The following is a 15,332-nucleotide window of genomic DNA, read 5'->3' on the forward strand; positions in this document are numbered from 1 at the left end:
TCAGTGATTCACCAATGATATGCACCTCTGACAGGGCTATGTCGGCTTACATTATATTACCAATTGTTCCGGGTATTTAGTCTACGCACCCTAAACTAACACTGCCATGTAATGCGGTGCAGACATAAAGTAATAAACAATGTTTTGTTCGACCAGAAGGGGGAGAAAAAAAGAAAAGAAAAGGTAAAGCTCATCGCTTTAATGGTGAAAAGCTGAACGGAAACTGTACTTGTTAACGAGACAAACTTTTGGACATGAAAAAAGCGCTTCCGGGAAAAATGCGCTGCGACTCTACGACACGCGTGGACATGCAGTAACTTCTGCTCTTCGAGGGACAGACGACAGTTTACACTTTGTTCATTTCGCTTCACTTTAGTTTGAACTCATTCTTGTATGTGACATCCCCAGAAGCCGATGAACTGCAGATGTGTCTCTCCACCAAGGAAGTACATAATGCACGACTCGGTGTGTTCCAGATGTGGCGGGCAGGCAGAGAACAAGTACAATTCAAACCTCAGGTCATTCACAGCTTTGATTTGACTAACCCGGATGTCAAAGATCAAACGAAGGACGACATCTAGCGGCTGGGTTATAGCACTACAGGAAATACAGATACTCCACACTGAGCCACACGCTCATGTTTTCCCATACGAGATATATATATAAATAAAAACATAATTTAGAAGCTCAATTAATCTGCTCTCCAATAGCTTCAGATTCATGTGCTTGAAAGCTTACTATTACTTTGAGGCAGTTGTATGGCAGGTCAATAGTATTTTATAACACTTGAGTTGATATGACATTACAGGTGTTTATTCCAAAGGGCTGATACCCCATCAGCCAAACTTTCACCGATTCAGAGACAATACAAATCAATGTCATTAAAAACTGGGGCACTAAAATTTTGCTTTTGATTTTACCTAAACTAACTCAAACAGTGTGAAAATGTAAAACAGACCAGTTATAAATGCACAAGCAGATATATGAACATAGAAACAATGAAACAGTTAATTTGGTCAATATGTACTGCAGGTTTTTATTACAAGTCTCATTTACTACAGGGCAGAGGACAGAACTGGGAAAACCCCAATTCGATAACCTACAGTCAAAAACCATTTTCATCAGAAAAAAGGAAAACAAAATACTGGTAAAAAACACTTTGGAGCATTTAAAAGAAGAGGTTGGAACAATCACATCAGAGACAGCCAAGTGTAAAATATTCTGCACATTTGTAACGACCACCCTTCTGCGCAGACAGGAAGGGATGACAACCGGGAAAAGTCTGATTTCTTAGCTGGTGTCCATCTGAGAAAACAAAGCAAGAGGGAAATTAGACAGCTGCCAAGACGTAACGGAGTAATTGTGAACAGGCACAATACTGACAGGTGAACATACCCGGGCATTGTAGGCATCTAACTGAGCATCAAGCTCCTCTGCTGACAGCTGCTGCTTGGTACTTCCACCGCGGCCACCCCGTCCTCTTCCTCTGGCACCGCCTGCTCCTCGTCCTCCGCGGCCCCTCTGCATGGCGCCATAGCCGCCGCCACCACCACGATTTCTATTCATGCCTCCACCCCCTCTGTTCAGACTGAATACAAAGCAGCCGTCACACATGGTGTCCGCATTGTTAAGTCATATTCCTTCAACAGAACAACATCCACTTACCCCTGCATAGGTCGCCTCTGTGTGTCGATCTGTGATGTGACGAGCTGTATATTCATTGGCCGCCCTAGAAAGACAAAACATAGTGAGGCTCACAACTTGGGCAAATGTTGTGGTTAACCAATATACCATAAGAAAAACAACAACAGTTTTTTAGGTGTTGAATCAGTCACATCAGCTTTTTTTTTTTTTTTTTTTTTTAAAGTATTGAAAATATTCATGTGGTCATAGTTCAAAGCAAGAGGATATAATGCATATTTTTGGTTAGAGGCATACCATCAAGTGGGATGCCGTTGTACTGTTTCATGGCCTTGAGTGCATCTGCCCTCCTTTCAAAGTGGACATCTGCGGTTCCCAAGCTTCTTCCTGACCGGTCGTAATGAACAGCAGCCTTCTTCAGAGTCCCAAACTCCGCAAAAAGTTCCTAGAGAAGGTAAAACAGTAAGTTTCTTTGCCTTGAGCAGTTTTACACACCAACCCAAGCAAATGTGCTATTTTCACAAGCAATATGGGTAAAGCATCCAAAATCCAAGTACCTGAATGTCTGCATCTGAGACTCCAAAGTCGAGATTGGAGACAAGGAGCTTCCCTCCGGTTTCCACACCAGCTCCTCCGCCACCTCCAGCAGCCCCATTGAAGCCACTGAAGCCGTTGTCGAACATGTCATGCTGCCATTTATCAGGGAGCTGTTTAGGCTGCAACAGACGAAAGAGAACGCACCTGCTGACTTCAGGATCCCCTTGCCTCTGTCAATCACAGAGTCCACACGGCTGGGTGTTGGGGCAAGCAGGGGCTCCGCTTCCAACAGGGCCAGGGTGCTCAGCTCCCCCCGAGAGGGTCCCCAATGTTCCCTGCCCACCCCATCACTACAATCAAGTGAATCAGCTCAGACAGAGGACATGTACAAGACAAACAAATCTAGAAAAGCAAGGGGAAATGTTTTAAATCTCCTCTATATAATGGACACAAATTGAAGTTAGCTTTTCTTTTTTCTTCCTCTTTTTTTTTTTAATTTTTTTTTTTTTTTTAATTACAAGGTCTGGAGGCATCAGCTGAAATTATAAATACGTCTTGTCAATGACTACCAAGTCAAAATTGAGCATATTCAGTTCATTATCCCCAAACCCCCCCACCCCACAATCTCTACACTAAGCCCAGAACAACTTCCCAGACTAGCTACCAAGATCTCCCATTGTTCTCTTGCCATCTGCGCCTCCACCAAAGGCCCTCCAGATGTGATCCTCGGGGACACAGGGGGGGGGGTCGCCATCTGAAGCAGCGTTGCCTCCAGCGTTGCACCAAGTTTCCAGGCCCGCCCAAGAGTTCTTTACCAAGCCATGAAAGGGGCCTTCATGAAGTGAAGTGTCCGCAAGATGTAGGGGATGGAAACAAACTAGAAAGAGGCCGTCTGGCCCCTTTATTCGTGCGTGGATTATCTGAGCGTCCATTTTGAGACCACGCCATTTTGACTGGGGCTTTGTTTGGGTGGTTTTAGATACTCATTCACACTTAAGGAGTGAAGATTCGCCTTATATGAAATCTATCAGGGGGGTTGAAGTCCACCGATCCATCCACAAGCAACAGCCACAGTGGTTGAAAAGCCACCAAACGGGCCTTGTTGAGACACCCGCCAGCCACTCCCGAACAAAAGGCCGCCTGGTCGCCGCACAGACTTGGACAAAAACTATGCTCCCAGAAGTGGTGGAAAAAAAAAAAAAAAAACCATGTGCGGGTGAACTCTCTCTCGAAGCGGTGGTTTCCTTTCACCGCCAATTTTGACACTCGGGGCAAAAAGGACGGTTAAAAGACCATGGACGACTATCTCTAATTTAATGTGCTGGGTTCAAAATGGCGCCGCCGAAGGCCTTCACGATCCGACTTTAGCTAGTTAGCCAACCAGGCTAACACACTCGCTCCCTCCAAAGGCCTCTTCTTGAAAAACGATGCAACACACACGGGTTGTGGGCGGTGGGGGGTCGGGGTGGGGGGGACACACTACGAATACAACTTCCATTAATGCTTAACCGCAAACTAGAGCTCTCCTCCGAGGGAAACTCGGCGGTTAGCGATTTTTTTTTTTTTTTTTCGCTTGACGAGCACGCTGGCTGGAGGATTAGCTCGCAAGCCTAGCGGGGAACAGAGGGGTGTTACTCGGCCACTTCGAGCTTCGCCGAAGGTTTTTTTTTCTCTCTCTCTCTCTCTCTCCTTTCGCTGCCAATTCCTCTTAACTTTCTCATACCCTGCTGTACAGCGTCGGCCTGCCTCTACCGCGGCTCAGGTTCTGTCGGTTCCTGATGGGGCCGGATCCACCGCCTCGGCCTCCAAATCCTCCGCCGCTGATTCCCAGACGCCCGGGGCCTCCTCCTCCTCCGCGGCCGCCTCCTGAGCCTCCGCGGCCTCGGCCTCTTCCGCCGCGGCCTCCGCCTCTCTGCTGCCTGTTCTGCTTGATAATGTCGTCAAGAGACATATCCATCTTATCGGTCATTATTCTGCCCCAATAATTCTAAACTGTCAGCGAAGTTTTAAAAAAAAATACACCCTAGACTCGGTCGGTCCCGCGTCCTGCCCTCTCGATGCTCAACGCTTCTGCACTGACGACAAAACACAATGAGCCCAACGTACGCAGGATACAGGCGAGCTGGTTCGTTACGTACTGCACGTAAACTACGTCAGCACGTAAACTACGTCATCACGTAAACACGCACGCCCGAGAAACAAAACACCGCGCCGTTACAAAACGCACCGAACCGTCATCGATAATGAGCCAACAACTCGTGTTTGTAGTTTGTTTGGCTCCGTAGATTCAAACGAGTTACACCTGGGACTAATAATTAATCTGCAACTGCTCTGATAGATCATTATACAAGTAATTAACTGTGGCTGTTGTCTGACAAGTTGGGTGACTTCATTGACTAATCAATTCATGAATCAAGAGAACAATTGATAAGAGCAATAATCATCAGCTGAAGCTCTAAAATCAGTTAAACCAGGTAATAGCCGTGTTTCTCACAAATATCTTGCATTATAGACTTCCTTCAAGTGTAAAATTGTCATTCTCCATTCATTTCAGTACAAAGTGCAGCTTTGTTAAAAGTTTTCTTTGTAAAATGCATTCAGCAATGTATGCTGTGATGAGAATAGAGTGAAATTGAATCATCTGCTCAATATTTATGTAGGATCAATGCAAGCAGGAGTACTGTAAAAGTCTTTTATTCAACATTTTGTTTCAAGGCTTAGGGGAGGGGGGCCAAGGGCAGCGAACTTGGGGAGGCCTCTACTTAATAAAATCCATCTGAGGGCAATAACATGTATAATAAAAATGTTGGCCTTCTACATTGTATTTTGGCTTCCAAAACTTGCCCATAAAGTGTGTATCCAATGTGACCATTCAATTACTTCTACAATTTGTCGATTTATCTTTCAAAACAAAAAAAATAAAAGCCAGCCCTTTCGCAGTTTTCCTCCAAAGTCATATAAGTAGTAGTAGTATTGTATGTTAAGACTGCAGTCTTCTGTGTCCTGTGGAGCAACAGTTTGTACCTCGGCATCGGATGTCAGCAAATTTTGATGAGCATTTGCATCACTCTCGTCCACTTAAAGAATGTACAGATGAAGATTTTGCGACTTAAAAAACACAAACCAAGAGGGAGGAGAATTTGTGCTCCCTGAAATCCCAGTTCCGTTCTTCTTAGTTGTCAAGGGTAAAGAAAGAGACGGGGCTTGCTATGGTCCAGAGTTTAGACATGAGATTTGCATTCTGTGTTAGACTGGCCAACAGGGCTAACTTTCTGGCTAACAGAGGGCTGATGGAGGAAAAGTTCTTGAGGATAATGGGTGGAAAAAAGCGACGGCGTCATCACGAGAAAGACTAGGACTTCTTGGAGTCCTGTGTGTTGCGTTTTTTGAGGTCACTCAGGTCCACTGGTGTGAAAGCTGCAAGAGAAGACAGAAGCAAGTTGGAAAATGGCCCGTTGTTAACCGATTTAATCCTTTCATGTGATATAAAAAAAAAAATCCACACACTACAAAGTTCCACTGTAACTTACAATGTAGGTTAGGATTTGGGCTCTTCTCCACATACTCCTGTGGTCCACGGTCATTACGTTCGCTATTCTGTGTTGATCTGATGTCTCTGAGCACACACTGCCAGGCTGTGAGAGAGGAAACACATTTGTTACATTCAGGACATCCTGCCCTGGAGACTTGTCGGTTAGCGACATGACAAAGCACAATAACTGAATGTCGATCGTTGACTTCATGAAGGTGAGACGTGGGTAGTTTAAAAGCTTGATGTCACTGCATCTGAGACCGTGTGCTGCCATTTGGTAACTTGTGAACACGCTCTTTAACGCTTCTCTAAGTGAGTGGCCGAATAAGAATGAATATGAAACAAAATACTTCGTACTCTTTTGAATATTGATGGTTGAACTGAGCGCTGAAACGTAATGTGAAGTGTGAATATCAACACTACAGTGTCCGTCACTGTCCAAGCACACCGACCCATCTCATCAGCTGCTTTTCCATCAAATGGTACGGTTTAACTTGCCTTGACTCTGCTCGCTTTTTTGGGGGGTTTTCCATCACGCAAAAGTTGTGGATAGAACCTGGTACAGTTTTCGGTACCACTTTTGTTGACGTTCCAAGCAAGCTAAACCGACACCAAAAGGCAACATGAACACACCGCAGCATAAACCCTCCGCCAGGCTAATATAGCGGCTGCATTTTTTTTTTTTTTTTTTAATTCGCTGGACGAATATAGATATTATAACTCCATAGGACATCATGAAATCTGCATCACAAAAGAGTCATGGGTCCCCCTGCCTTGCAAATGAAAATAGTTTTCGCACTGACTAGCAGTGTTGAGGATAACAGACAGTTTAGTGGCGTCTTGCGTTGTGAGGACAGAAAGTTCACTGAAAATGGCAAAAATGTTGTAATGCCCTCGCTGTTTACAAATACCTGTTAAACTCATTAAATATTAAAATGTTATGTTTAAGATACACTACTACATTATTAAAAGTACCGCATGCCCACTATAATGTTACTTAAAAGGAAGACTGTTTAGCGCACCTTAAATATGTAATACAGGTTTTATAATCAATGCCAATAAAACAGCAGCCACACAATACACTTTTCCTCTTTTTGAATGAAATTAACCTTACTGGCAATTTCCACTCAAATATTTACATCTAAAATGATGAGAATGACTTGGATCGTGTTTATATGCTGCACATTGCAGATGTTGCTCAAAGTTCTGGTTTGGACAATTTCCAGAAATGCACCATGTCTTTTTATTAATGTGCCTGCATTTAGTATTTTGATTTGTTTACTGATGAGCTTCAACCGAAGATTTTTTTTAAACTAAATTTTGCACTATTATGTCCCTGTTATGGAGTCGGACAAAATGATTCATCTACAACAGATCTACCAATGATCACCTACTTAATTTAAGTGGGCAACCATGTTCAGAAATAAGAAGGGAACGTCAGAAATTCAAACATTAAAGATCTAAACAGTCAAAGTAAAACAAAACAAAACAAAAAAGGTCAAAGTTTATTGTACTGCAGCAGCTTTTAATAGCTTACAGAAATAAACTTAGACTCAAGCAGTTCCTAGGCAACACAATGAAGCTTTATATCTGAAAAAAAAAACACTGCTATTAAAATCCTCAGATTAGTCCTAAAGCAGGGGTGTCAAACTCATTTTAGTTAAGGGGCCACATACTGCCCACTTTGATCTCAAGTGGGCCAGACCAGTAAAATCATAGCATAATAACGCATACATAACGACAATATTTCTCTTTGTTTAAATCATTGGTGAAGGTTTTTGGATGATAAACCCTATTTTAAGGTCTTTCTACAATAAACTAGAAACATGAAGACCAAAAACTCAGACATCAGCCCACTGTTTATCTGCCCCGGCTCTCCTCTGCAGATTCCCTCGCTTTGTGATGCGTTTGACGTCAAACGCATCACAAAGCGAGCAGCGAGCGCTTCTGCCTCTGGAGCAGACGTCACATTTACGCTGTTTTTGAAGCAATTACTGGATCGATTAAAAAAATAACAAAACGTTTGTACTCATAAACCTCCATATTCTCATAGAAACGCAATTTATGTCTTTCTGTAATTTTCACACTTAGCAAAGTCATCCGTGGGGCCGAGCTGGACCCCCTGGCGGGCCGGATGCGGCCCACGGGCCGTATGTTTGACACCCCTGTCCTAAAGGAAACTTGACGCGTCAGTGGAAGATGGCTTTACTTACTATCATGTATGAAGCGCACATTTTCTTCATGTGCAGGGGTAAAGAGCTCCCCACTGTTAGTGGGGGATCGGGGGCTCGAAGTCCTTTTGTAACTATTCACCATCCTGGGAGCTGATGAGCTTCACAAACAGGAACACAGCAAAGTTAGCAGCACACACACACACACACACACACACACACACACACACACACACACACACACACACACACACACACACACACACACACGTCCTTCAATCACAGTTTACTCTGAACTAAACACAATATTCTTCTGTGTGTCAGACCCGAAAGCACACTGCATTTAAATGAAACACGATCAGCTGTTAAATGGCTGGTTTGAACTGTGCTGTCTGATTTGAGGGAAGTGTTTCCAGACCTGGTCATTCTGTTTGCAGTCTGTACTCGCTCCTCGCTCCTCTGTGGTGAGTCGACTTGACGGAAGATAAAAGGTTCAAACGTCCTCAGCTGAATTCTGACAACAAACAACAGTGACAGCTGAAATATTCCCACATGATCTCAGAAGTCAGTTTACACACACACACACACACACACACACACACACACACACACACACACACACACACACAGTTACATCCGAGTGGAAGCAGGAAGCTGCTTAGCCCCAGCGGGACATTTGTAAGCTAGCTTTTCTCTGGTCAATGACTTAATGGTATCATCGGAAGTGTTCAGGTAAACATGCCCACGGGGAGGGGGGGGGGGGGGGGTTACCTCCTTTCTATCGAGCCGTGGGACGCCACGCGTCCGAGACAAGAACAGATACTGACGTGAGAGAAACAAGGAGCTTTTGTTTACGTTTTTGACCAGAGCAGCTCCAGTGATGTTAGCATCCGGCTACGGAGCCAAACACACCGCGATAACCAACCGATTCTCTTTTACTGGCTTCGTCCCCGAAGCACGTTTCTGCTTTCGGGACGCGCGTCCCGCGGCAGTTTGCGTCCCGTTGAGCAGCTAGCTGCAAATCTGATGATACAATCAATCCGGCTAGCTAGGTTTAGCCGTGGAGCTAGTTAGCTGCTGACAGACATCGTCTCGTCGTAACGTTAATTTGAAACAGCTCCCGGTCGTGCTGACGGTCAAACGGATCCTTCAGAGACCTCCGGCGGCGTTAACGTGAACAAACGAGTGTCGGGATGTCCAACGAACCTTTTTGTATTCGTTCCTTTCGATTTCTTTACTGGGAGACTGTACGCCGTCAGACCTGTCTAAAACGTTGCCAATGCCAACCAATCATTTCCGGGAAAGGAGCCGGAAGTGAAAGCTCCCTTTTCCAAAAATAATAATAACAATAACTAGTTGTAGTATTAGTAACCGGCTTCCTCCCACCATCCGAACACATGTTAATTGGTGATTTAAAAAAAAAAAAAAAAAAATTGCCCTCATCCCTTCAGGATACAGCGGGCATAGATCGTATTAGTATTATTATTATTATTATTTTCATTAATATTATAAAAACATTATGTGCACCTAAAGTATCTTAATTTTGGTAGAAAAGAGGAGGCTACTTCAGCAGCAGATAACTGTATCTGTTTGTTGCTGCTACTGTATTTCTTGTTGCTCTCATTTAAGGACATGAGGATGTAGGCCTGTGTTTGATATCTTTTTATTTTGACAAACTATGGCCATTTTAAAGGAACAGCAGCAAAAACCTGATTAAAGTTAAGCTCACGTATCCCAGGTAATGTTGTAGCTATACTTTAGACATAAAACAAGATGGCTGAAGAATTTCAATTTGATGTGATGGTGTTTAAAATGATGTGTTCTCTCTAATTCTTGTAATATTCATGTTTCTTAAATAGACCACAACAGTAACTCAGTCATATTTATAAAACATTTATTTATTTATGAAAATGTAGAAAAATAGTCATTGAAAAGAAAATTATAAAACTTTCATTGCTGACATTTGTATTTTTACTACAGAAAACACAAGTAATACATTTGGGGAAAATACTGCAGCAGTGGAAGAGCTTGTACAATATAAACCTACCTTTTTGTTTCCTGACCATTCATTTATTTGGATGATCCTTATTCTGCCCAGCAGTAAGGATACTTAAGTCTTTCTATACAACAGATTCATCTCAGCCCAAAGTCTTCGTTTGAACACATATGTTTGCAGAGTGCAAACAGCAATGTAAAAAGGGACTGCTTGGCACCAGCTGACACAATACTGGATTATACTTAGCTAGTAAAGATGACATTCGGATTTGGTGACACGTATTGTGTTACATGAACGATAGTCACAGATGAACATATACAGCACTGACACTGGCAGTATGGCAAAAAAAAACAATGCACAAAATACATCAAACATAATGAAATAACATAAAATAGCCACCAGAAAAAGTTTAATGGAGTATTACTTTAAAAATATAATTTTAAAATGATATAACAGTGCAACAGTTTGTGCAACACTTTTGAGACTAACAAATAGAATCTTGTTTTACAGGATCAGCGACATGACACGTGTCAGTAATGTCCTTCTGCTCTGTCAAGTCTGTTTGGTATTGTATACTGTCGCTATACTCATCTTACTTTTGTATTCTTTGTGGTTGTTCTCTCTTGGGCCCATTTGGCACCCAATCACACACAGCCGGTCTCAAATAGTTTGACCAGATCTTGGCAGTCTGGGTCAATAAGATCAGCAGGCTTCTCTCCACTTTCATTCTCTGCCTCTGTGCTGGCTCCCATTGACAGCAGATACCTGAGGGAAACATGAAGTAAAACATTAGCAAAGAAATGAGAGATTCCAAGTACAAAAAAATATATATAAAGCATGCCATAGTTTATCATATGTGTAACTAATCTAAACTCGTTGACCTCATGTCAAAATGAAAAGTCATATTAGTTGACCTGTATGTCTCTTGGATCAGTTTGTGATACTCTTCTCATTTTGACATTGTAAATTCTCTACTATCCAGTGTGTTCCCTGTCTGTTAATCGTCGGCTCATATTAGGCTGAATAGTAGGTTCTGTGACAGTTTATTTGTGTCACTATCTTGTGGTTTTTTTTCAAGATGATGAGTCATATTTTTTATGCCATTGTCAATGTTCAGAATCAAACTGCCATGTACCAATAAATTTTGCATGGTAAAGTCATTGCAGTTAAGTGACCGCTTACTCCCTCTTTAATGGCTCTTTCAAGCATGCATCGGCTATGTCATGTATACAATATGTCTTATGCCAATTTTGAGTTTCACACTGGTGTGGTTTTTTTTTATATATTTTTTTTTGTTGATTTTATACACTTTATTAATCCCTGAGGGGAAATTTCATCACTACAGCAGGGGGGCTCTCAGGGGGGAGACGCTGCAGCAGGCTGCCACTAGCGCGGCGCCAGGTAACCTGACCTGAGGTGCATGTTTTTGGATGCATGTGGTGCATGAGGTGCATGTTTTTTCAAAAGCTTCCAACTGTTCGATATTTAAATAGCTGCTGTTTGTCTTTTGTTTGTTACCTGGCAATTTCTGGGTAGCCGTCACTGCAGGCCATGTGAAGAGGCGTCCAGCCATCCTCGTCTCTCTGATGGACATCAGCACCATATTTCACCAGCAGCTTCACCACTTCCAGGTTTCCTGTTAGCACAGCTTCATGTAGTGCTGCCATACCTGCACAGACAGCCACATCAGTCTCCAGCAGCAGCACTGCTATTCACAGCTCAATTCACTGTTTAACAGCTAATTACTGCCATCAAAACTGTTCGTGGTATTATTTATAATTTCAAATATTATTTCCAAGATTAGGGCCATTGCAGATCATTGCCATTGGGCGTAAAAACTAAAATCCGTGGAGAATTGGCTCACCTGAGTGGAATAGTGTATCCACACGAACCTTCCTTGCCCTCATGAACCGACCAATTTGCTCTAAATCTCCTCGTCGAACAATATCCTGGAAGATGATGTCATTGGGGAAGTGCACAGTCCTCTTTGCAGGTGTGACAGGTATCACAGGTGCAGGTTTCTCCTTTGCTGCTGTGCGATGTGTTGAACTGTATCGTGACCCTTTACTGTATGAAGGGACGTATGTTGATGCAGATTTGGAAGTGGATGTGTACTGTGATGGGGTGTAATATGTGGTGCTGTACTGTGTCGGGGTGTACTTTGATGTTGAGGTGTATGCGGGTGTGTAGAGCGTTGGTGTGTAGTGTGAGGGGGTGTAATGGGTGGGAGTGTGGTATGTTGGTGTGTACTGTGAACTGCGTGTGTACGTTGACACTGGTACATGGTAGTTGTACTTCATCCCTGCAGTGGCTCTGTCACCCCCAGTGCTCTTCGCTCGGGAGGAGGGAAGTGAGAAATCCAAGGGAACAGAACAATCCAATAAAAGAGCAGGATCCTTTGCTTTGTGTCCTTCTTGTCCTCGCCTTGCTTTATCCTTTTAGTGTGGAGCTTGTGCAGCTCCTGCTGTTACCAGTCAATGCGAGAACTTTTCAAATCCTTTGCTTCACTTCACTATGTCCAAATCCACTTCTTTTAGACTGTATGGTCATCGTTTTCTCGCCGGCTGTTCATGTCTCCCACCTGAGTAAGAAATAATTTGTTGCACAATATATTTGCTGGTGTACAGAAACGTTGTCTGATGGCGGCCGGGAAGAGAGGGTCTCTATATACCCTCTGTAGGGCTATTTTGAGGTCTAATATCCAGTGACTTCAGCTTAGAAATGAGTGGCCTTTGTGCGGCTCCTCCCACTGTGTGATCACATGCCCACTGACACGGCACCCACCCCTAGATCATAAAAAATGTTGACAACCAAAGTGTTCCCTTTGAGTCCCGCTTGAGACATGAATGTTCCCACATAAACATCTAAACAACTATGATCAATATTAGATGTAAATATTATGAGATGTCACTGACCCCTGTACACCTTAAATCCCCTGGATGCTTTAAAGATAAGTTAGTTTCCTATGTTAAACTACCACATGCAGTTATACAGTACGTGTCACTTATTGGTGAATCATGTTGGTGTTATAAATAACAGAGCAGTATTGCTGGACTTATAAACAGAATCAAACAGTGTCAGCACATGATTTCAATGAATATGTGTTGTTGATTTGTCTCCTTACATCATACTTCATGGCCCAATGTAATCTTGGGCTTAACAGAGACATTAGAAAATGATTTGAAAATATTTATAACATTATTTTTACTAAAGAGGAGATTTTAAGGTAGATCTGTCCTAATGTTTATACTCTTGTGTTTTCATAATCCTTCTCATGTTCCCCATTGAACTGCAGGTCGGTCATGCGAAACCTCATGCTTGCCCTTTGCATCATAACCAGATACACCCATAAAAATCGCCCCCTGAGGAGGTCATCTGTGGGAGTGTAGTCAAAACCAACTGGGATGGTCAACGCACCAAACCTCTCCCCCGAAATGCCTCGGAAAAGTCACATGGTTGCTAGAAATGCGGCTATTTACAACACGGGACTTCTGCCATGAACTGTAGAACAAAAAAATACAACTTCTGTACAGATTGATACACAGCGTTGCAGTTCCTATGAACGGAAATCATGTTGGTGTGCTTCACTGTATGTGCAGCAAAGTAACCAACGTTGTATGTTTGATATATAAAAGGCAACATTTTCTTTCATCACCAGGTGACATGCATGCGTGTGAATGGTGGTGTAACACTAGTGGCACCAGCTGTCCCCAGACAGACCTCTGAGATGGGCAGAGCTGGTTATAGCTGGTTCACAAAACCTTTTGGAAGAAGACGTGGGCATTTCACAGATGGTGCCAATGTAACAGAGGAAATAACGTAGCTACCATCTTCAGGTTTTTGTTTCTCAACACAACTCCAACCACTTCAAGTATGACCTTGCTGCAGAGGCTGTTGTGATTTGCAGCTATGTGTGCTTCGCTCCATATTTGAATGTATTTTAATACTCAGCCTTTGTTTTATTTATATAATCCTTCATTTGAATAGCATCTGCTCTCCCACCTTCTCCTTTATGCCCACATTTATGCTGTTTCACAGTAACTGCAGTGCTTTCAAGATCATAAATGGAGAAACATGTGGCTAACTCTTGAATAAAAAGAGTAAACGCATCTAGTTTTCACAATATCATATGCTGTTTAGGGGCATTTCATTGGACATTTCCATTTTTGTGGGTTACACATCTAGAGGAAGGAGATTATATGATCTGTTTTATCCCAGCAGCTAATAATTAATTAAGTTCTGTTCTGTTCAGAGCTGACCACGAAGAGGATTAGAGTTGTTTATGTCTAGACAAATTCAAATGTGTTAAATATTTGAATGCTTGAGGGAAAGAGTTTCAGAAGCAGCTGTTGGCTTTCAAAGCCTCTTATATAGGGGGTGTCCCTGAGTAATGGTGACACACCTTCCAGCTCTGAAGGGTTTGTTTGTTGCAGTCCAGTCTCGGACACATGCCAGAGCGAGGTGTCACACGTCCCCAACCTACCTACCCTTTAGGGCGTATGTTATGATCTGTCAAATCACCAAGAAGTCAGAGTTCAAAACATTCAGGTGTATGGAGCATGGCCAATGACAACTGTCAGAAAAGGGACTGTTCTAATGTTAGAGGGTTCACCTCTACTTGGTGTCATCAGCTGCCTCAATGTGACTCTTTGGTCAGCCACTATGGACCACAGTTTGTATAGTAAGGATATATTCTTTATGAAATGTTTTATCACCAAAATGTTTTTGTGATAAGGCTCAGGGAAGTAGCAAACTCCCACCATGTTCATATTATATTTATTCAGTTAATTGTTTCCATTAAATTGACCGTAGATTTTATTAAACAACATAAATATGAATACACATTTTTGAATTTTTTTCCAGACTGAAGAGTAAAATGTTCCCAACAAATTCTATTGTTGAATTTTTTGCTGGCCTCAAATAAGTCAGGTTAAAGTATACAGAGACTAAAAACTGTCAAAATCAGCTCGTAATATTCCCACCAAATGATAGTGTGAATGTTAATTTTTCTAGGCAAAATGTAAACTCCTCGCCTGGCTTCAGTTTTCTGCTGTGAATAACAATCTGGGTACTCGTCCCGTATTAACGTTGGCACGGCCACTCTGAAGCGCAGGCCAATTAGCGTCCAGCATCGGTGGGTAACCGCGTTTGTCCCGCCCCTCCATCACTGTGATTGGACGGCTGGTGACAGCGACGAGGGCAATTCTCGGCGATCGGATAAAAAAACACTCTGAACGCTCGGCGCAGAATAAACACTCAGCATCTCGTCATGCTGCTGGCGCTCATTAAAATCAACTTTAAAAAAACCTTTGGTGGACACGGTAGGTAGTTGCAGCGGTGGCAGAGTGTCGGCCGGTTTCGGCGCGAGCTGATTGGTTAAGATTAACCCAAGTCTACACCCAGTAGGAAGGAACCTCTGCAAACGACTCTCCATGGAGCATCCCCAGAAACCATA

The 15,332-nt window shown here is 42.9% G+C and overlaps 3 protein-coding genes across 5 annotated transcripts; all 3 read right to left on the bottom strand.

Annotated features, from left to right (window-relative positions):
• Window positions 1–1,011: 1,011 nt before the first annotated feature.
• alyref (Aly/REF export factor) lies at window positions 1,012–4,276 on the bottom strand. Of its 2 annotated transcripts, none has more exons than XM_069709991.1 (6): window positions 3,902–4,276; window positions 2,199–2,357; window positions 1,939–2,086; window positions 1,666–1,729; window positions 1,396–1,588; window positions 1,012–1,305 (listed from the first exon to the last, which is right to left on the bottom strand). In XM_069709991.1, exons 1-6 carry the CDS (start codon window positions 4,145–4,147, stop codon window positions 1,291–1,293), a joined length of 825 nt encoding a protein of 274 aa, XP_069566092.1. In that variant the 5' UTR covers window positions 4,148–4,276; the 3' UTR covers window positions 1,012–1,290. The 2 variants fall into 2 exon arrangements, with proteins under 2 accessions (XP_069566092.1, XP_069566093.1); XM_069709992.1 differs by lacking the exon at window positions 3,902–4,276 and adding an exon at window positions 2,843–3,900.
• A 580-nt stretch (window positions 4,277–4,856) lies between these two features.
• mcrip1 (MAPK regulated corepressor interacting protein 1) lies at window positions 4,857–9,178 on the bottom strand. Of its 2 annotated transcripts, none has more exons than XM_069710025.1 (5): window positions 9,088–9,178; window positions 8,300–8,395; window positions 7,924–8,042; window positions 5,709–5,813; window positions 4,857–5,595 (listed from the first exon to the last, which is right to left on the bottom strand). In XM_069710025.1, the coding sequence occupies exons 2-5, from the start codon at window positions 8,305–8,307 to the stop codon at window positions 5,531–5,533; spliced, it is 297 nt and encodes a 98-aa protein (XP_069566126.1). In that variant the 5' UTR covers window positions 8,308–8,395; window positions 9,088–9,178; the 3' UTR covers window positions 4,857–5,530. The 2 variants fall into 2 exon arrangements, with proteins under 2 accessions (XP_069566126.1, XP_069566127.1); XM_069710026.1 differs by having other exon boundaries at window positions 8,300–8,388; window positions 9,088–9,165.
• Window positions 9,179–9,761: 583 nt separating this feature from the next.
• ppp1r27a (protein phosphatase 1, regulatory subunit 27a) lies at window positions 9,762–12,528 on the bottom strand. The gene is made up of 3 exons (XM_069710030.1): window positions 11,742–12,528; window positions 11,396–11,546; window positions 9,762–10,642 (listed from the first exon to the last, which is right to left on the bottom strand). Exons 1-3 carry the CDS (start codon window positions 12,175–12,177, stop codon window positions 10,522–10,524), a joined length of 708 nt encoding a protein of 235 aa, XP_069566131.1. The 5' UTR covers window positions 12,178–12,528; the 3' UTR covers window positions 9,762–10,521.
• Window positions 12,529–15,332: the final 2,804 nt, after the last annotated feature.

Source organism: Brachyistius frenatus, unplaced genomic scaffold (assembly GCF_029030835.1).
Source record: "Brachyistius frenatus isolate BFR_SWC_R1_liver_20210118 unplaced genomic scaffold, ASM2903083v1 Contig_88, whole genome shotgun sequence".
In the NCBI taxonomy this organism is placed as follows: domain Eukaryota; kingdom Metazoa; phylum Chordata; class Actinopteri; family Embiotocidae; genus Brachyistius; species Brachyistius frenatus.